We start from the raw sequence: 22,054 nt of genomic DNA on the forward strand, positions 1-22,054 counted from the left end.
ATGGGAAACTGAGGATGCTATCAAGGAGCGCTATCTTCATCTCTTTTATCAGGTATGAGTTCGGTTACGAGGTCGTAACCTTATTTTTAGGGGGTAGAGCATTTTGTCTGTTTAAGTTCATTTCATCTTTGTGGTTATATAGTAGGAGTCATTTTGTCATTAAATAAATTGTCTTTGGTGAGCTCATTTTGTTTTTCGTGGTGAGTATGGTTGCGAAATACGGGCATGTGAGCCTCATGTGTTATAGAGACCCTTTCCGTTATGACGTTGTTATGGCATGAAGAGTAGGGTTAGAGGTGTTTTGTGCAGGTTTGGTTTGAACTTCGGGAACGAAGTTTGTTTTAGGGGGGGGGGGAGGGGGATACAGTAATACCCTAGAGTTTTAAATGGTACACTTTGGCCCGTCGGACGAGTAAAGGAGTATACTAGCCCGAGTAGGCCTTACTTGACCTAGTGAGGTAGACCGATTACGACTTAGCGGTTAACCCTTATCCTGCCTAGCTGGCACTCAACCGAGTAGCTAGTGTACTCAACCGAGTAGGGACTACTCAGAGTACTCGATCGAGTATGTAACACCCCTATACTCCGAGTGCCTTACCAGGACCATCAGGTATGAAGACGTCACCATCTCGGTCGCCCGAGGTATGATAATCAAATAGACAAAACAGAAACAACATTTATTGTAAATAGTTTAATGAATAAATACAATCCTCGAAACCAAACTGAAAGTACAATACATTATTCCAAACTATATGTTCTCAACTGAAATATAAATAAATGCTAAACTACAGCGGAAGACTCTATCGTCATGTCGTGGCCATCCCAGCTATCCCAGTACTCATCTCTATACCTGCTCAATATCTGCTCACCATCCCCGAATGGATCACCGCAGGTTTTACAAAACAACACCGGGGTCAGTACTAATCACACAATCAATATAAGTAATAATAATAAGACAAACATACAGCTGAACTGTCACACACACACATGCACCACCAACTCCCATCATCTCAATACTGACTGTCCACTGGACCAGCCCTGCCAGTGGGGGACCGCAGCCGTTCCCACCTAAGCCCCGCTCATCGTACGAGCGATAACCCTGTCCATTAATGTGCACATCCCCTTTCGTGGCGGGTTCCACGAAGGGCGAAACTAGGGCGTGAGATCACTCCCGCAAGTGACCCCACTCAGCCGAGAACGCATCTCGAGAGCCATAGAAACCAATCACAATCACAATCACCATATCAAACAACTAACTACAGCACATCACCAATATCCCATTATGGGACTAATACTGAGTAGGAAATCCTACCTGGAAAGCACAACACGCAGACGGTATCTACAAATTTGTATCAAAACGGCTCCTCTTAATTCTCCTCCTACCATACAACACATAGATGCTACCATTCAATTACTACTCATAAAAACCCCCAATTCCTAAATTAGGGTTTCATCAATCTTAACAAAACATTATAGAAATTATATTAAAAGCTTACCCTCGACGCAAGGAATCCAACGACACGAACTACGATACGAACCGACCGTCTGAACTCCGGGAATTGTCAAGAACGCGATTAGGAAGAAGAACAAGTTGCTTTCTCTCTTAAACAGGTTTTAGGTTTTGTAAAAAGTGATTTAAAACAATTACGAATATGTTTAAATACCTTAATCGCGTAATTAACAAAACCCGAGAAAACTCCCCGTAAAACCGGACACTCGATCGAGTACCCAAGGTACTCGATCGAGTACCTTCTACTCGATCGAGTGCCCCGACTACTCGATCGAGTGCCCAACAGGTCAGAAACTATTTTATTCCGCAACTTGCCCTTACTCGACAGAGTAAGGCCTACTCGATAGAGTACCCCCAAGACTATAAATACGGAGTATTACAGAGTACCCCGATCTAGGGATTTAATTGAGCGGTTTGATTCCGTATCTTAACGGAGGAGTATAAATAGTGCGTAAACAGTACCAAGTCGTCATTTATGTACCCTAAACCTCTCTAGACACTCTCTAAACCCTTCCTAAACATCTTTTGAGAAGATTAAGGTTGGATTTGGGGATTAAGCATCATCTTCAGTCTTTCGTTGTCAATTTTCTATTGTAAGTCATAATCTGTGCTTTTAATCTATTGAATAGTTGTCTTAACCTTAGAATTTGGGGTAAAGTGGGGATTTTGTTATTAGGGTGTTGTAATTGGATATTTGGGTAATTAGATGATTGTAATAGAGAGTTTTATCTATTATATTGTTGTAGGACATTGTTGTGATAGAAATTACTTGATTAATTGTAGGAGGTGACTTCATAGAGGAGGAATTCTAGCGCTTGCTTGTGCTTGTTGGAGATTTACTTCGGGATAACTACTCGGTTATTGATAGTATAGATGATATCATATATGATTGTGATACCGTAATTGTGATATTTGATGATATTTGGTTGAATTGGCATTTCATACTTGTGATTCTTGGAGATTTGGCATAATTGGTATAATTGTATTTTGGTATTGTGATACATGTGTGTATTCTTGTGGAGTGGTGGTGTTAGTGAGGAGGCTGCGGGGGATCGACCTCACGCGCGGGATCGCTACTTGAGGGTCCCGCCTTAAGGAGGATATACACTTTAAGAATCTAGGTTATAGAGTTCGTGTTGCGATGCGAACCTGGCTGTCGTATTTTGGGTTGCGATATGAGCACATGTGTCTCCATGTTGTGATGCGGCTACATCCGGGCTACAGTCCGGCTGTTGGTGTCGGTGTTGTGTTGCTGTCATCGGGTTGTGGAGGATGAGTAGTCGGGTTTGAAGTTGGAGATGTGATATGTGTGTGTGTGTGTGTGTGTGTGTGTGTGTGTGTGTGTGTGTGTGTGTGTGTGTATACCTTGTTATTATGATGCATTTATATACTTGTGATCATTTGTATTATTGAAACTGACTCTTAAGCTGTTTTCTAAACTTTCGGTTATCTATTTGATATTTCCGGCAAATGGTGAGTAGCAGGTATGACAGGTTGATATGCTTCTCTTGTTGGCGGGTTGGAGGCATCGGAATGAGTCTTCACCTTAGTCGACTAGAGTGTCTTGATACAGTTTTAATCAAGTTTTGGTTATACGGTTTTGGATTGTAGTTTTATTTTGTTAGACCTTATTCGCATTTCACTAAAGTTAAAACTGTATAATAAATACCATTCTAAATAGTTGTTTGGTGCTTACTACCTCGAAAACCGAGATGATGACACTCTCATTTGCTAGGGAAGGTCTTGCTAAAGGCTCCCTAGTGAATGAGGGTGTTAAACAAACTCTCGCACAGTGTCATATGCCTTCTGCAAATCAATTTCAAACAGGCATTTAGGGAAAACAGATTGTATAACTTAACAATATCTTAACAAATTGGTACATTATTCTCAGTAATAGATATCTCTTTGATAAAAGCCTCTTGATTGTCACTAATAATATCAGTTAAAACCCGTGACGATCTATTACAAAATTACCTTGTAAGTCATATTGCAGCATGCAATTGGCCTAAACTATTTGACAAATGTAGGTATTTCACATTTAGGGATAAAAGTAATTTTAGTAGCATTTAGTTGGGTGAGTAACTTCCCTGACAAAAAAGAAATCCTTAATAGCCTCACACACCTAAATACCCACTATGTCCCAACTGTTTGACAAATGTAGGTATTTCACATTTAGGGATAAAAGTAATTTTAGTAGCATTTAGTTGGGTGAGTAACTTCCCTGACAAAAAAGAAATCCTTAATAGCCTCATACACCTAAATACCCACTATGTCCCAACTGTCTTAAAAGAATGCACTGGTATAGTTATTAGGTCCAGGAGATTTGTCATTTGATATAACAAAGAAAACCTTCCCAATCTCCTCATTTGTAACAGGTGTATTCAGAATAGTCCAATGGTCCTGCGTACAGTAATTCCCAATGTTATGACCTGAGCTCTCACCTTCTCTGTTGGTTTATTACTTCTCAGGAGATTCTGATAGAATTCTAAGAAAGCATCTTGAATGCTTTAGCTATCTTTACAAGTGTTGTCATCCTGGTCATCAATCTATATCACCTTGTTCATGCTACACCTCTTTTAATTACACATGAAGATAAGCTATATTGCTATCCCCAACCTGTAACCATTGCAATTTAACCTTTTGACTCAAAAAGCTATTCCTAGCCACCAAAAGCTTCTTCAGATTTGCAGCAGTTTCTATTTGATTATTTTTATAATTTTGTCAATATAAATTAATGTAAATATTGAATATGATTAAGATATTAATTTTAAATATGCGAAAGTAGTAATTAAGCCCCTTAACTTTGGTCAATTGTAAGATTAAGTCCTATAAGTTACAAATTTAATTAGGCCTCATAATTTTGACCAAACGTGAAATCAAACCCAATTTTCATTTTCAACCTAAATTTGTATAACTAAATAATTATATATCTAAGTTCATTATAAACTAAAAATATATTACAATTTTACAAATTTGTTACTAATTTATTAACATAATTTTTAGAATATATGTATTACATTGTTAATACAATCAATATACATGTGAAAATATTTTATATATAAACCTAATTTTATACAATTCACGCAAGTAGTTTTTATTAAATGTAAAATAAAGCATATAAAACTTTTGTAAATTTATAATAAACGTAATTATATATTAATAAATTGTATAAATGAATATAAATTGATTTTTTTATTGTGAATGTTGTGATTTTGGTTAAAAAATAAGAAATTGGGTTGAATTTCATTTTTCATCCAACTTATGGACCTAATTACTACATTTGATACTTACGGGGATTAATTTCACAATTGGTCAAAGTAATGGGGGTTATCACCACTTTAAGGCGTTAGAAACTATTTTTTGATCCGAATTCTGATTTTCACTAGATCGGTGACCCGTATGACCCGACCCGACCCGTATTCTGACCTGATCCGCCAAGCCCGTTTGACAGGTCTACCCACCTCCTTTGATCTCCATCATATCCTTCACGAAGACATCCTTGGATTAGCTACTCCGCATCTCATTTCTCGTTAGTTTTATTCCAATAAAGTATTGCACGGAGTATTAGATAAGTATTGGAACTAAAAAAACACATTATCATGTATACCCTCAACTATATGATTTTCTCACTTATGCCCTCTCTTTTTTGGTTAAAAAACTTGACTAGCCATAACTTTTGGCTACGTCTTCAAAAAACGTTAATTTTTTCCCCCAAATCAAAGATCTTGTAAAGACAGTAAATTTGAGGGAAAAAAACGATCGTTTTTAACTTGTAATTGGGGGTCCTCATCGATCAAAGTTTATCGAGTGAAAAAACTTTGACTAACCATAACTCTTGACTATAAATTCAAAAAATAATGATTTTTTTTCAAACCAAAGATCTTGTAAGGACGGTCAATTTGAGAAAAAAGAAATACAATTCTATGAAATCTATCAAAGAATTATGGTCTAGTCAATTTTTTTTAAAGGAGGGGTACAAGTGACAACAGTTATCCCAACAAAAAAAAAATTACTCGTATATAAAGGAAGTTCCTTGTTTGATGAATCGCGAAAGTGGTAATTAGCCCCCATAACTTTAGCCAATTGTGAGATTAATCTCATAACTTACAAATGTAGTAATTAGACCCCATAGCTTTGATAAAAAGTGAAATTCAACTCAATTTTTTATTTTCAACCAAAATTGCACCAAAAAAATTCAATTTCATTCATCAATACAATTTATAAGTATACAATAAAACTTATTAAAAATTTAAATTGTGTATGCAATCAATACTATATATTAAATCCAGAAACCAAGGGACTTTAATGTAATTAAAGAAAGTTATACAAATTAATTATACTATATAGTTTTAAATCACTAGCACCGTGTGATGGACCCGATTAAGGGATCTCAATGCAAATATTATATAGTTTGGGTTAAAATTAAATTATATAGAAACTTGGTAATTTTCCTAAACATGGTCAATTTCCTTAAAATAAAAAAATTAATTAAAATGGTCAATTTCCTTAAAATAAAATAATTAATTAAGATGGTCAATTTCAAGGAGACTAAAAGAAAGAAGATGCCTGATAATTTTTCTAAATATTTATAGAAGACTAGAAGATGGTCAATTTTCTTAAAATAAAGTAATTAATTAGTATAAACATGCACACTTATGGTATTAATTATTATCATCATAAAATTATATATTAAATTTAAAATCTATGCAATTTTATTAAATTTTATAGTTTATTAGATGTATAGAGATGTTATTTATTTAACATACAAAAATATAGTAAGTAGGTTATAAATAATTCAAGTTAGATTTCATAATATATAATATTGCATAATTCTTTCGATTTGATTTAATGCATATATGTAATATATTTATATAAATATATAATCCTTTTAAAATTGCATGCCTAAGTAGTAAAAGTAATTTCATCAGTAAAGAAAAGAGTTGTAGTAACATTGAATATATTTATATAATAGTAACATTTGAATACTAAAAGTAATAATATTATCAACGAGATTAGTGAGAGTGGTAGAAACAACAACGGGAGTAGTGAAATAATCAATATTAATGCGGCAATAGTGAAAGTAACAATAATTACGGCGGGAGTAGTGAAATTATCAATATTAATGCGCGTAAAGAGTGACAAGAATAATAATTACGGCGGGAGTAGTGAAAGTAACAATGATTACGGGCAAGTAGTTAAATGTTATTACTATTGTTTCATTAATAAGAGTAAAATATTAATAGCGGGAGTAGTGAATTTGTCTCAAAATTTATTTCATCGTAATTTTAGGATATGTTATAAAAAATATATTAACGTTAAATTTATGGACTATGCAACTTTAAGTAATTTTATTTAATGAAAAAAAAATTAATGGTAAGTAGAGGTAGCCCGGGCGAAGCCGGGCACCAATACTAGTTTATTACACATTGTTGGAAACAAATATTTGAATTAATTAAATAAAATTGAAAACTTGTAAACCTACTGTCATATGTATGTGAATTATAATAAAATTAGTAAAAAATATTATGTTAATATATTAAATAAATACTTTTAAAATGTTAATAATTATTTAGTGTACAATGAACTTATATATTGAATGATTTAATGATATAATTTAAGTTGAAAAGAGCAATTGAGTTAGATTTCACTTCTTGACAAAGTTATAAGGCCTAATTAGTACTCCCTCCATTCAACAATTATCACCCCATTTCTCTAATAAATAGGAGGAGTATTATATTGAAGTGGGGTGATAAAAGTTGAATGGAGCTAGTACATTTGTAAGTTATGAAGCCTAATTTTAGAATTGGCTAAATTTATAGGGTAAATTACCACTTTCGCGTTTGACAAATAGGTAGATATGACTTTGATAGATATGACTTTGATGGTGAGTGTTGATGAGCGGACCAAAGTTGTAAATTATGCAATGAAATAAAGGGAAAATGTTGACAGTTATCCCATCTACTCCCTTAATTATATGTTTTACCTTCCAATCTCTCTAAACCCAATCATCGTATATTCTTCAATTATCGCCTTGCTTTGCCGGAGTTTCGTTTTCCGATCCTTGAATTATTATTATTATTGTTCGTACTATCGGTAATTTCATTTTGATTTCCTTCATACTTTGATTCTTTATCATTACGCTTTATCTCATTTCTGATTCCACTATTATTGTTTGATCTACCTTTTCAGTTACCAATCATTGTTTGTAATTACCTAAACATCTCATTATTTTCCCCCATTTATGCCAATCTTTTGGTAAATTGTGCACCTTTTTAGGGTTAGCTAACTGCTGATTATCGTAGTTGGACAATGTTTGGTTACCGACAAAATGGTAAAACTCCTTGTTGTTTTTCGGCTAGTTGTTCGATTATAATGCTCGTCTCATCTTTAGCTTGTTTTCAGTCATGGTAACGACTTGATACTTTGTACTTTATGACTTCTTATTTTGATTGACGAATAATAGGGTCACTGTCACAGATGTTGTGGCTGTGCACCCTACTTCCCTTTAGTGTGAAATTCAATTATTTACCATAGATACGCCGCATAGAAAACGGGGTTTTTTGGTACGAAAAGCAGAGTAATATTTAGCCATTTTGGAAGTCAAGGCCGAGCTAGCAACTTAGATACTCCCAAGTCATGCCCTAATGGTTTAGGCACTATTCTTGTAACTTATTTTTGCTGCATTGCTCAATTGATGTTCTTGTCTTTGGGTTGGTTAGAGAAGGGGAGAGCGGAAATTTAACTCAGATGTATGAAGTTTACAGTTTTCTGCAAAATATGTTCTGTTAAATCAACTCTTGAATCTTGTGGAACCATATGCTATACTTCATTTACTTTTAGCTCTTGCTCCCTAGTCCATCCATTCATTTATCCGACCCCCCTTTACTCCGCAATTTGTGAAAGCCTTGAGGCACTAGGGTAATCAGTAATGTTGTTGCTGCTGTTGTTTGTTCCAAGATCGCTGGTTGACATTTTGATCAATGTGAGGCTGAAATTCCTTATGTTTTCCCATTACTTGATCCAACACTCACCTAGTGTTACTTTGACATTTAAGTTGATGAAATGCTCCAACTTAAAAGTTGGTCACCCTTATGTTCCACTGTCTATAGCATTGTATCGGATGCTCATTTTCTGAAAGAAGTGCGGACTCAATTCTGTTGCCTTTAAAATTTAACAAAACCTGTAGTCGCAATTGTTAAAATAAATGAGGGTCTAGGACTCTAGGTACTTGTGAAGTGGAAGTGCAGTGATGTTTGCGGTAAATCTTTGGCCCGTTACAATGTGAACAGTATTGAAGTAGTAGTTATGATAATCAAACAAAATACATTTATATTTACATTTATATTTTCTATCTAGTGAAATTGATGTCAAAGGTTGAAGCTTTGACCTCAAAAGTCAATCGTGATTGATTATATGTTTAATGTCGATCAAACTACTGCTGAACTGTTATCAACTGATTTGGAAGCTTGACTTTCTCCTCCATGATAAAATTGCAGAAAGAGTTATTAATTGCCTTCAGATGTTGTAAATTATACTTGCTACTCTTCTGGGGTATTTTCCTTTCCTTTCAAATATATCTGTGGCGATTGACTTTATGCTGGCCTCAAGGTTCAATTTCACAGTTAAAATGTCAAGTTTTCTGTAGAACATTTTCTCATCACGTTTTCATTGTATTTTCCGAATCTTTATTCTCGGAAGACACTGGAGTAATGGGAAATGTGGATAGATTGATAGTTGGAAAGTTATAATAATCTCTAATTAATTTAATTAACAGTTTGGCAAGCTAAACCGCCTCCATAATGAATCTTCTTAACAGAGAAGTGCTACTTAGCTTCCAACTTAAAGCTGTAGTTATGTGGTCTTTTTCTTTTTTTGGTAGAGAAGAATCATGTGCTTCTTCAAAAGTATTTTTGTATAAGAGGTCGTTTAAATAGTAAAAGTGAAGTTGTCACTTTTTAAATTTTTAATCCAATGACGTTGAGCATGCTTTCTCTATTTTTTAACTGCTTTCACTTTAAAGCTGATAGTTTATACTCTTGATTTTACCTTACTTCCCTTACTGTTGCAGTGATGTTGTCACAGACTCTAGGTAAGCGTGAAATGGAAGATGTTGGCCCGATTTCAGGGTCAAATAGAGGTCGGGAAGGATGGTTGTTATCACATTTCATTGTATTTTCCGAATCTTGAGCATTGTCGGAACTCGGAAGACACTTGAGTAATGGGAAATGTGGATAGATTGATAGTTGGAAAGTTATAATAATCTCTAATTAATTTTGTGAACAGTTTGGGAAGCTAAACCGCTTCCATAATGAATCTTCTTAACAGAGAAGTGCTACTTAGTCTCCGACATAAAGTTGTAGTTATGTGGTCTTTTAGTTTTATGGAAGAGAAGATTCATGTGTTTCTTGAAAAAGTATTTTTTGTATAAGAGGTCATTTAAATAGGAGAAGTGAAGTTGTCACTTTTAATCCAATGACGTTGAGCATGGTTTCTCTATTTTGTAGAGGTCTTGTGGTCTATTAACTTCCTTTCTAACAGCTTTTACTCTAAAGCTTATTGTTTATACTTTATACTCTTGATTTTACGAAGGACTCCAGGAGCAGGTCCTAGCCATTAACTTCGAGAAGTAACTATCCGTACTCTTTAGGTCTCAATTGTTTATGAACACACACCCTGCAGAAGGCACTTGATCTTCTGTTCTAAATCTTCTGATGTTGTGTAGTTTACTAGTCTCTTGTCATGTAAAAAGTATAAAAGACCACATTATGGGACATTTTTAGTATCCAACATCAGGTGTGCATTTGGGGATTTCGAAAGCATCTGCTACTTTACTCTAAAGAGATTGATTTGAATGCTGTGTTCATTTTCTAATTTACTAGCTGTTTCCAAACTACATAGTCATGTCGTTAGGTCTGTTTTTTTTGTGTTCGTGCTTCTATAACTCGTCGTTTTCTTTGAACTCGTAAATATCTTGGTACTGTTTAATTCTCTAATTGATTTTCTACTCACCTCATATTTGTGCACAGATGGACGTGCCTACTCCACGGGAGCTGCTTGATCAAAACAATAATGGCCCAGTTTATGGTTTGGACAGGCCTCCGGAATGCGGTCTTTGTGGAAGATCTATGTCACTGGACAATGAGGTGAATGGGGTTCACCCAAATGTCAGTGTATGTGATGACTGTAAGTTTCTATTGATTGAAGATATCGGCACGCTAGCACGGAACTCAAATCGTAGACGATTTTCTAGAAGATCTAGGTCAGTATATGGTAGTTCTGATTCAACTGAAAATCTGTTCTCACAGCAGTTTTCTCACATAATTAATTTAGCAAGGCATATTGAACCTGATCATGAAGATATACTTGATGATGCTGATTCTAACTCAAGGTTGCTCCAGCAATCAAGCTCTCATACTACACCAAATGATTCTACAAGATGGAGGAGAGTAATTTCGGAAACTGAAAGTGATGTCTCTAACTCTGATTCGTATTATGGAGAGAGTGAATCAAATATTAGCTATGGGGCATACTATCATGGTGACAGCGATGCCTTATCTTTTAGCACTTATGAAGGTGATTCTGATACTTCTGTTGGTGGTCGTACTTTTTTCAATCCAGACCTTGTCCAATCAGTTGAGAGAAGTGACATCGGTAGTGATTCTGACATTGATCCCATGCATGCTGGCAACGTACAGTGGGATTTAGATGACCATGAAGAAACAGAAGATGGTGAATGGGAAGTAGATAATGATGAAAATGCATTTGAACCTTTGGAAGATAGTTCTTTTAGTAGAGATAGAAGAGATTACCCTGAGTATACAGGAATACTCAGTAGAATCATTGAAGTTAACCTCCAGATTCCTAGAGTTCAAATTGGCATGGACGATTTTGAACCAAGCGAAGCTCCTTACATAGGCGATCCAGGGAACTATCTGGATGCACGAGGTTTTGAAGAATATCTGGAGCATATAGCAGAAGTCGACAGTTCTAGACGTGGTGCCCCTCCAGCCTCAACATCTTTTGTTAAAAATATGCCCATAATTGTCATTTGTGAGGCGCACCAGAAACCCGAGGGATTGGCATGTGCAGTTTGTAAGGATTTACTGACAATAGGCACTCAAGTGAACCAACTACCATGCCTTCATCTCTATCATCCAGGTTGTATACTGCCATGGCTTAGGACACGAAACACTTGTCCCCTTTGTCGATATGAGCTCCCTACTGACGACATCAATCATGAGCATGGCGTGCGCATTGATAGCCGGAGAATTGTTATCACTGAAATGGAGCATAGAGATGATAGTTCGTCTAGTATGACCGACGCAAGTGAAATAGAGGAACTTCGAGGAGCATTGGAAGATGTTGGCCCGATTTCAGGGTCAAATAGAGGTCGGGGAGGATGGTTGTTATCTGCTGCCGCACCTATTGTTAGTCTCATGGGAATAGTCTTTGTTTTGTGGTTGGGTAACCCTCTTGTTGGAAGAGGACAAGGGCAAGTCGGGGAATTCAACTTACATTGTGGGTCCGCAAATGTTATCCAGCCTTCTGGTTCATGCCCGCGCAATGAGCGGGGTAGGAGGTGGTGGTGGTTTTAGTCACTCAGATTAAACTTGCAGTGTGGGGCTGCAGATGTGTAGAGTTGTCTGCATCAATCCTTCAAGTCCCTACATCCAGACTATCTGCAGGAACCAATAATTTTCATGATTTTGTTTCCTCGATTGTTGTCTCGGTCATTGGGGACCAGCTGGTTACTGCAGTTTGCAGTCTAATGTTGAAATGAGAGGAATTTTTGAAAATGAGATGGGGGAGCAAGCCTGTGTGTTTATAGTAAATGGGGATTGTACATAAGTTGGGTTTTCGGAATATTGGGTTTTGAACTTCAGATCAGCTGAGTTTGGCTTTCTAGTCATGATTTGGTATTTAGTTATTTAATTACAAGAGCTTGGCTTTATAACTGTTAATGGCTGACTGGAATGAACATTGGTTGAATGAGTACGTTGCACCAGATGGATAAATTCTGGGACTCTGGTATTTCCAGGAATCAGTCGAGTCATAAAACTAGCTTTTACACGTTTGCAATGCACAATTCTCATGAAATGAATCTTGAAATCATCCTATTACAAGGCAAATGTTAATTTGCATCTGGGAGAAGTTAGTGAAATCGTCACTTGGATATTCAAGATTTTCCGAGAACTATTTGCCGTATGCAAGTTAAGCGTATGAATTCCTTCAAGAATGGTGATTTCTACGGCATTGATGTGATTATAGTGTTGCGTAGGTAACTTTATTTGGTTCGATTAATTTTCTGGCTTTTTTTTGCGTTTTATTTTGTGCTTTCACTAATTGTTTTCTGGTCCAGTACCTTATATTCTGGTGGTGTTATTTAGCGGCTTCTTGTGTAATCATTTGTTTGGATAAGAGAATTTGGAAGGAAAGAGACGGCGGAATTTGAATGAAAGTAATTTCTTTCAATTTTCCTTCAAGCGAAATTATTTCTCGATCTAGAAGGAAAACTCCTTTCCTCCATTCCCTCTCCTTGCTAACGTAATTATTTTCACAACTGGCTTAGAATCCGTCAAAATGCACGGACATATATAAATAGTGTATATAATAAAGTCTTAAATCTGGAGCTATAGCATTGCATTAGTAATGAATATGTCTTGTATAAATGATTTGAGTATTATGTACTCAAAAATGAACCTTAGTAAATTATAAGAAATGAACTATTAAGATCCAATCGCGTCATTAGAGTAAACGATTCTATACAATAACTATAACAATTGATGTACTCCATTTAATTGATAACCCTAATTTTTTTTAACCCGTATCACACGTCACATTTATACGTGTTTCATATATATAAGTCACTAAGCCACAATGTTTAAGCCTGATAAACTATATAAATAAACATTAATATGCATTTTACGCAATACACTGGTCTAAGTTAAAAGCTTAAAGCTACCTAAATGTAGTTCAAAATTGGACACTACATTTATTTACTTGAAACAACTCTATTATCGGGAGAACTCAACTTCATTGTATAACAAACTGTATTTAGCGGAAACCCAGCTAAGGCAGAGCCGCATTGTCAAACCTATTTATCAACTCACCACCTACAATACAGAGTATAGTGGAAAATTGTAAGAATAATTACTTCATACAAAGGTACACCATTGGCTTAAAAGGCCCCTGCTCATGCTAAGGTATATGCGGGTTGAATTTAGACAACTCTACCCCACATTGAATATAGACGCATATTGCTTATTACCAGTGAGTGATCCTCGGAAAGGGAACCAAAATTTAAAACCACCATGGAACTGATGGAGATTACGTTGGAGGTCAATCCCCAATATATATTATCACAGCTCACAACATCACACCAAATACACGGACCTAGGTGAAATAAACTCTATGATCCCGACATACCGTCCCAAATACCCTCACAATTACCAAAAGAATTTGATAAGCAACTACAAAAAGAGAGCATGTTTGATCACATTTGCACCCGGTAACAAAACCAAACCGATCGAGCACAGACCACATTTTATTCTTTCTATAACATACTATCAAAAGTTGCAAACATAATCTTATATAATTACCAATGGCTGAACAAAGGGTATAATTCTTACTAACGGAAAATGGTAAGTTTCACATAATTTCCGCCACAATATCATACTCCGACACAAAAAAATAAGTACAATTCTTACTTCATCCAGAGTAGTAAATAAGTGTGTACAACCAATGAACCAAATACTCCATATAAGGACTAACATGATTGGGACGGAGGGAGTAAGTAAATCTTAACAAAAACAAAGAGATAGAAGCATGGGATGAATGAGTTACATAAGAATGTTGAGAAGGGTTTATTAAAAAGTTTATTCTTCTACAACCCGCGATGATAACTTTACCCTTGAATTGATGAGACGATGAGTATGTACATCCAATAATCATCAGGAGATAATTAAAAAGTTTAACAACTTTACCCTTGAATTAATGAGACGATGAGTATGTACATTCAATAATCATTAGAAAGATAATTAAAAAGTTTATTCTTCTACAACCCGGGATGATAACTGCTTTAGAAAATAAGATAAAAATCAAAACAGAGCAAATTGATTTACATATCTACAGAATAATAATACCTCATAGATTATTCAAATAATCACAAGTTTATAATACCAAATTAATTCCGAAAAATCACATATCTGAAATAAATATTACTCTGAAATAAATTATGGGCGAAAAAATTGAATAATATAGAAGCTTACCTGATTGAGTTTATGGAGAATCCATTCGGATATTGATAAATAAAGTAATATAGTTAGAAATTTAGAATGACATAGATTAAGGAGAGTGGCGGGTGAATGTAATCATATACTGTATTAGGGAAAAAAATATGGAGAGATTGACAGGAAGGGTGTAAAGATAGACGGCTAAGGATTGAGGATATCATATGCTTGGTAGATCAGTTTAGGGTTAGAGGTAGGCGGGAAAAAAATGCATATTAGAGCGACACGTGTCCAACCCAATGTATAGTGGTTCTTCTATTATACTTTTATATAGATACGCAAAATTGTCAATGCAATACTTTTTATCTAAAGTTTTCATTCCATATCCTTGCCTTGAAAAAAAAAAAAAAAAAAAAAAAAACGCAATTCCTTTATATACTATTCCCCGTCTCTCAACAAGGTCCGCCCTTTCCTTTTTAAGCTGTCTCTTAATAAGGTTCACTTTTAATTTTATTCTTTTTTTTGTCTGATTTTTGTGGTAATATATAAGTTGTGACCCCACAAATTTCTCGGGTTTCATTTTCCTCTGTAGATGCGCATTATGAGGGGTGATGCAAAGAGAGCCGGAGGGAGTAATTAATAGACCTCTGTTAAGATTATAGAGGAGAGATTGCATAAGGGAGAATTGTATTATTGAATTGTGCGTCTCATTGAATACATGGACACGATTTATATAATAAACCACATTAGTCTAAACCCTAGACGGTAGCCGTCATAACTTAACCCTAATGATATTCGGCCCTAATGGGCCTAACATCCTAATACCCTCCCGCAATCGTAAAGGCAGTACATAGTACGAACTTTACGATTGGAGAATTACAATAAAATCATAAAACTAAAATAAGAAAAATCAATCTTCATCGACTTCTTCGTCTTCATTATCCATCTCCGTCTTCGCAAGGTTGGTAAAATAAACGAGTATTAAGACTCGTTAGAAATTTCTTCGAACAAGAACGTTAAGTTTTTCGGACTTGTCGAACATCAAATAATTTGTTAGGAACACTAATCGGACCTAAACAAATTTCAGTAAAACGGAAAATTATCCGTTAATTTAAAGTTAGGAGAACGCTAAGTTTTTCGAACTCCAAATAGATCGGAACCACCATCATGGTGATTAAAGTTGCGTAACTCGCCAGTCAATTTAAATACCACCTTAATCGAAGAAAAGAATTTTAAATCAAAATAAAGAAAAATAGGGACGAAGTGGTGCCCCTGCCACATCGATAAGATGATGATGATTCTTGATTATTGTACCTAATGACAAATCCTACGTAGTGTAATTTTTTTTTTTTTTTTTTTTTTTTTTTTTTTTTTTGAATTCAGAAAAAGGAAATTATTGTTTGTGGTTGAAAATCCTACCGGTGGGTGTAAATTTCCGGCCACCCAGCGGAAGCGGTTTATAGAGACCTCAAGAACGAGGCTCTGATACCATGTTAAGATTATAGAGGAGAGATTGCATAAGGGAGAATTGTATTATTGAATTGTGCGTCTCATTGAATACATGGACACGATTTATATAATAAACCACATTAGTCTAAACCCTAGACGGTAGTCGTCATAACTTAACCCTAATGATATTCGGCCCTAATGTAATATCCTAATAACCTCTTAGTGATATTTTTTTTAATTAAAGATCTTGATTCGATTATAGAATAATTTTTTGATTTGTTGTTAGAGATTACCTAATTTGGCTAATTTAATATTCCCTCCGTACCACACCAAAGGTAACACTTATTATAAACGGACGTACCACACCAAAGGTAACATTCCTTATTTGGCCCACAACATTACCAACTTATCCTTATACATTTGATATTTACACAAAATGACATTACATACCTCACCTATCAATCCACAATTAAACACCCAATTACATACCCCACCTATTTATTCCCTCTTTACCCTTACTTTTTCCACTTTTTCTTAAATACTCCATTTTTCCCTACGTTACCTTTGGTGTGGTACGGAGGGAGTATAATTAATAAAGGGTTTTTCTCATTTGTACCCTTCTATTTCTACGTTCTCTCAGTTATCCCCCTCCGTTTTCATTATGCCCAGTTGTACCCCTGTATTTGCTTGTGTATTCTCAAACGTAACCTTGTCATTTATAAACGTTAAATGCATCTGTTAATTGCTTACGTGAACCTAACTTTAGCAATTCCCCTTCACTAAACAACTTCTAGATTACAAGTTTATAAACATGATCAATATTAATCATTTATTATTAATCCCACCCTTCACCAAATTCATCTTCCTCCTATCATTCCACCATTAAACACCCCAACCCTAGTCACCCAGTCATAGGAAACCCATCTTCGCCACCATAACCACCTTCACCAACTTTTGAATCGCCCATCTTTGACTCAACCACTCCATTTTTTAGCCACCCAGCTTAAGCTCGAACCACCACATGCCCATTTATGGAGCATCGTTATCCACCTTAGAGCCGTCACAAATCCATTTTTAATCCACCATTTACCCATTTTAATAACATAGATCTAATCATCCTTAATTTTTTTTAAAAATTTGTTGTTGGATTTGGGGAGGGTAAAGAGAAAGATGTTAATAGAGGATTTGTTGGTGACATGATAGAGTATTTGTGTGGGTTTATGAGGTGGAGAGATTGGGCGAGGGATGCAGAGTAATTAAAATGACAACTAACAGAACATACTAAATGGAAAAGTGCATTAAGGTCACGTTTGAAACAAGTAAGATAATATGAGGGTACAACTGGGGATATGGGAAATGAAGGGGTACAAATGAGAACTAAAGAGATACAATAAATGAGAAAAATTCATTAACAAATTATTGTTTGTACAAACTTTTGGGGTACTATAATCACCCTTTTTCTATTTGACAAAAAAAAAAAATTATTGTTAGTAGAACATTCTTGAAGATTTCCAACAAAAACTTAATTTCATTAGAAACTAGGTAGTATCATGTGCTTTGCACGGTCTGTTTTTATATTTTATTTTTATAATTGAAGAAAAAATTATATAATTGATATATGACATTAATATTTTACTTCAAAATAAAATTAACCTTTTTTAAATCTTATTTTTTTTTTACAGATTTACTTCAAAATATTTTTAAATCAAAAATATAAAGTAAATAAAGACAATGGTTTATAAATAGTACCGTGTATACAACATTTATTTGAGAATAACTAAAAAGAGGAATTATGATTCCTATTTTCTCACATCCCTTATAACACAAATGTCCTTAATAATCATTATTTTTATTGTGATTATTCATATGCACTTCTTGTCACATTGTGCATACCTACTCTTTACCACAATGTGTATACCCACTTGAAATCATGATATTCTGGTTTCTTTTCAATTTCAATTAAACAAAAGAAATTGACTATAGTGTGTATACCCAATTGAAATCATGATATTTCTCATTTATTTTCAATTAAACAAAAGAAATTTCATACAGAAGATCTATATGGAACCCAATGCTAAATTATCTTGTAAAACCATTAATTTGCATGATAAGATTTTAAAATTTTGTTATCATAACTTCATGGTATAAGAATATTTAAATAGTATTTTGACAATTTAAAATTTATATGAATAGAATTTTTAGATACATGCGAAAAATAAATAAAAATAATGTATATACATACCCAACTCTTACTTAAATTTGTTTGTATTGTATTACATACATTCATTTAAATTTAAAAAGTGAAGTACGTTTCATCTTTGGGGAGTACACATTCATTGAATTTATATTTTAATACGTAACTCTTATTAAATTATACTCATACAAAGAGCATTTTTAGCGATAAATTTAAAATTTTAGTTTCGTAAGTTTTTCCCAAAATATTTTTAAAATTAACTATATTATTTATTTTATTTAATCCAATAAATAACTTTATTAAATTATTGTTGAAGTTGATGCGACATTATGTTGGAGTATGTGTCCTCAACAATAGTGCGATCACATGATTTAAAATCATTATTAAATCTCATAATAAGAATACGAAAGGGATGATAAATTAAATAGTCAACTGATCAACATTAATCGGTAATGATTGGCTTGCTAGAGTTTGACGTTACTGTCGTGTTGACGGTGGTGATCAGTTGATCCCTTAAGGTCACACCTAAAGGATGATGCCCTTATGAGTAAAGTTAATTAGTTGTATATTGATACAAGTTAATTAATTCCTTAAATAAGAACAATTTATATTTATGAGAGGAAAAATGTCTCTTATTGTAATTCGATTAAATAAGATTCAATTTAGTGAATTAATATGTTAATTTACTAAATTATGTTGAGGTTTTATAAATATTTCGAGGTAGAGGTAATTAGTTGATACGTGCATTTTATATAGTCCTTTTAGACCTTTTTATGCACGTATTTCTATGCTATTATCGTAGTTTATGCTACGAAATGCTCCGAATATGCTACTTTGGTTTGTTTTGTCTTATTTGCAGGAATGAACCAGAAAGTAGTGAAATCAAGCCTTTTACCGTCCGTTTAGCATGCATTTGGAGGAAGAGTGAATTTGGAGCGGGAATGTAGCTATTTTGAGATGCGCAAAGAAGAAAGATAGCTAGGCGAGCAAAGGAAGAACTTCAAATTGCTAGTGCCTAATTTAAAGAGCCATATCTCGAGTTCTACAACTGATATTCAGGTGATTCCAATTGGATATGAAAGCTTGTCCTCTTAGCTTTCCAACGCCACTGGAATCGCCCTGTTTGCCCAAGTAACGAAGAAATGGCAGCCGTTTGAAGTTCAATGCGCGAAGCAGGAAATGTGCGCTGGAAAGTACTCGATCGAGTACAATTATGTTCGATCGAGTCCTTTTTCTACTCGATCGAGTAGTTGCATTTTAAGGTTTACTCGATCGAGTAGGTTTTCTATTCGATCGAGTGGTTTAAGCTTTATTTTACTCGATCGAGTAGTTTAAAAGTACTCGATCGAGTGGTTTCTCTTATGGGCTCGAGCTTTTTAGCTTTAATCCGTCATTAGGTTAAATAAGATCCTATTTTATTATAAATAGGAAGGTAGGACGTCATTTGTATCTCTGTTGTCTTCTCTCTTCTCTTCTCTCTCTTGTCAACTGTTTTACTACTAGATATTATTTTCTCTCTATTTTCTGGATCTCTTCCACTGTAACATTCTCTTTTCCCTTTTCTCTCATTTTATTTAATGTTTATTTCTTTCCCCTTTGCTTTTTTTCTTACTTTTATTATGTCTAGCTAATTTCTCTGCTAGGATTAGGTGATTCAATTGATGAATGTTAATTGATAATTAGGTTTATAGATTTGTCGTTGTTGTTTTAGTCTATGTTGTTAATCATTGCTATAATTGTATCCTGCTGATTGAATCGATGCAATTAGCCTTTTAATTTTGGTAAGCCTTGACCTAGACCGAAAGGTTGGAATGGGTGAGACCCGCAGTGAACAATATGATGCTTTAGTGAGGGCGAAAGTTAAGCTAATAGCATTTTAGGGCGAATTGAGACCGAAAGGAGATATTCATTGCCCCTTAGACCGACACATCGACTGATCTATGACCTTAACTGCGATTGACTGACGATCATTGATGAACCGAAATCCTAGTCTTCTCTCCCTTGCTTGTTAATTCCTCTCATTTCTATTTCTCTTGCTTTATCTTATTAGTTTAGTTAAAACAACTCAAAACCCCCAACTTGTGACTTAGACAGACCGAATAGACAAGTGAATAGTGACCGCCTCCCTGTGGAGATCGACCCTACTTACCGCTGACTTCTGTTAGTAGTACTTAGATATTTATTTTTGGTACTAAAACGACGGTATCAAATTTTGGCGCCGTTGCCGGGGAGGAAACTACTGTATTTATTTGTTTAATTTTGTCTGTCTTTAGTCTCAAGGGATTTTTCCCTTGAGGCCGTTCTAATCTTTTTCTTTAGTCTTTGTTTTGATAGGCCCTACAGTCCTACCTAGACGAGTTCTAGGTGAAAGATCGTCAAAGGGAAGGCTTGAGTACCTTTGACCCGTCACCTATGTCCCATTATATGGCGCAACAGGTGATCTACTGCGGGAGATGTGGTGCTGCTGAGCACAATGTAGCCTTTTGCATGGCAGAAAATGACGAGGTCTACGAGTTTAGGCTGCGTGGACGAGATAGCCATTCCTCTGTATTTGTGCCGCCACATCTACCCTATCAGCGAGGCTATCACAAGCCTCCTTTTGTCTGGCCACCGCAACAACAAACCCTTCCTCCCGTTGAAGAGAATGAAGAGGCTGCCGAGCTGAAGTCTGTGCTAAAAGCACTTATGCTTCGAATGCAAGAAAGCGATAAATCTAAGGAAGCTCACCTCAAGCTGCCGAGTTGGATTATAGCGACTCAGAGACGGAATATGCTGTTTTTCCTGTCAGTAGTCTTTCCCATGAAAGACCCGAGTTGTCTAGTGATGATGAAGACATTTATGACTCGGTATTTGAAGGTGATAATGAAGATGAAGCTTTTCTCAAGCACTTCACCACGGTCCAGCCTAACCCACTCGATCGAACAGTTCACATTGCTTGATCGAGTAAATTCTATGATGAGGAAGTCGATCGAGTAGATTTAACCACTCGATCGAATGGTTTGTGTGAAGAAAGCTCTCGATCGAGTAACAATTCTACTCGATCGACTGAATTGGCCACTGAGAGCATTGATTCGTCATGTGGGTTCATTTTAGATGACGATTTTGATGATGATAATGGATACGGTGAATCTCCCCTATTCAAAGCCGAGTTGGATGCGCTTGAGGCTACGATCTACGGGATGAAATCCACCGAGGAGGGTGACGAGGAGGCAGCTGAGTCGGTAATTGCTCCTAGCACGGAAGAGGTAATATCTTCCTTTGTCAATGATTCCGTCATTGAGAGCAACCAACCCGAGGTAGTTAACGATAATTTTATTATTGTTTGTTTAAGCAGTACATTGCCTCATTTGACTTATGCTTCGCATTTTAATGCTTTGCCCCTTCCCAGTTGGTCATTTAATTTAACGATTTTTCACCATTCTTATCATTTCAATTTTGTTAAAATAAAACAATGCCCTAGATTATTAATTGCTCTTGCGCTCCTCTATTTTATTGATAAATTTAGGAGCTGTCATAGGAAATTTGTTAGACTCAAACGTTTATACATTTTCTTTTCCTATGCTATTATTCTACCTTGGTGCTACTTATTTTTTTGTGTAGCACATGCGCAATTGTTTGATCGGTTGTCGCGCGCGCTTTGTTTGTTTGATTATGACCGATTAGAGAGGCTCG

At 35.2% G+C, this 22,054-nt stretch overlaps 1 protein-coding gene and 1 long non-coding RNA gene across 2 annotated transcripts; one reads left to right on the plus strand and one right to left on the minus strand.

Moving 5' to 3' along the window:
• The first annotated feature begins 7,378 nt into the window (after nucleotides 1–7,378).
• Nucleotides 7,379–12,999, plus strand: LOC141639329 (uncharacterized). The gene is made up of 2 exons (XM_074448483.1): nucleotides 7,379–7,603; nucleotides 10,537–12,999. The coding sequence occupies exon 2, from the start codon at nucleotides 10,537–10,539 to the stop codon at nucleotides 12,103–12,105; it is 1,569 nt and encodes a 522-aa protein (XP_074304584.1). The 5' UTR covers nucleotides 7,379–7,603; the 3' UTR covers nucleotides 12,106–12,999.
• A 379-nt stretch (nucleotides 13,000–13,378) lies between these two features.
• Nucleotides 13,379–14,992, minus strand: LOC141639330 (uncharacterized). Its single transcript, XR_012542472.1, has 2 exons — nucleotides 14,779–14,992; nucleotides 13,379–13,623 (listed from the first exon to the last, which is right to left on the minus strand). It is a non-coding gene; the product is annotated as an uncharacterized LOC141639330 (long non-coding RNA).
• Between the last annotated feature and the right edge of the window lie 7,062 nt (nucleotides 14,993–22,054).

Source organism: Silene latifolia, unplaced genomic scaffold (assembly GCF_048544455.1).
Source record: "Silene latifolia isolate original U9 population unplaced genomic scaffold, ASM4854445v1 scaffold_341, whole genome shotgun sequence".
Taxonomy (NCBI): Eukaryota; Viridiplantae; Streptophyta; class Magnoliopsida; order Caryophyllales; family Caryophyllaceae; genus Silene; species Silene latifolia.

Coding starts and splice junctions, on each gene's coding strand:
- LOC141639329 (XM_074448483.1), top strand. CDS start 10,537: ATGGACGTGCCTACTCCACGGGAGCTGCTTGATCAAAACAATAATGGC.